This window comes from Bison bison, unplaced genomic scaffold, assembly GCF_000754665.1.
Source record: "Bison bison bison isolate TAMUID 2011002044 unplaced genomic scaffold, Bison_UMD1.0 scf7180017854484, whole genome shotgun sequence".
NCBI classification, from domain to species: Eukaryota; Metazoa; Chordata; class Mammalia; order Artiodactyla; family Bovidae; genus Bison; species Bison bison.
In genome coordinates this window covers 12,170-12,728 of record NW_011485057.1, presented here as the reverse complement: position 1 = coordinate 12,728, position 559 = coordinate 12,170, and the positions used below count along the sequence as shown (strand labels likewise).

General features: G+C 46.2%; 1 protein-coding gene across 1 annotated transcript in view; it reads left to right on the top strand.

The window, feature by feature from the left end:
* LOC105000854 (olfactory receptor 52R1-like) overlaps nt 1-368 on the top strand; it is a 1,338-nt gene extending 970 nt beyond the window's left edge. The window contains exon 2 of the mRNA XM_010856922.1: nt 121-368. Coding sequence (XP_010855224.1) covers nt 121-368 — 248 coding nt within the window. The remainder of the gene's footprint in view (nt 1-120) is intronic.
* The last annotated feature ends 191 nt before the right edge of the window (nt 369-559 follow it).

Below are 559 nucleotides of genomic sequence, written 5' to 3'. Positions count from 1 at the left end.
ACACTAGAGTTAATCGTGCATATGGGCTTTTTGCAGCCTTCTCTGTGGTTGGCTTTGACATTATTGTCATCAGTGTATCCTATGTAATGATTCTGAGAACAGTGCTACAGTTACCCTCAGGTGAAGCCCGGCTCAAGGCTTTTGGCACATGTGCCTCCCATATCTGTGTCATCTTGGCTTTCTACATCCCGGCTCTCTTTACTTTCCTTACCCACTGCTTTGGACATCATGTGCCCCGAGTGGTACACATCATGTTGGCTATTCTCTATCTCCTGGTACCTCCCATGCTCAACCCCATCATCTATGGAGTTAGAACCAAACAGATCAGGGACAGGGTAATTCAAAGATGTTGTGGAAAAGACCCCTGAGTCAAAGCATAGGGTTTCAACCACCCCAATCACCCCACTGATCTGGGAATATAAATGCAGAAGTTTGCCAGGATGTCACATATCATCACAAAGTCATCTCTGTGAACAACTGGCTCAGAGATCAGCCACCCTCCCAAAGTAAGAGGAACACTTTTCCGGATACCCTGAAAGTGGTGGCTGATAATGAATAC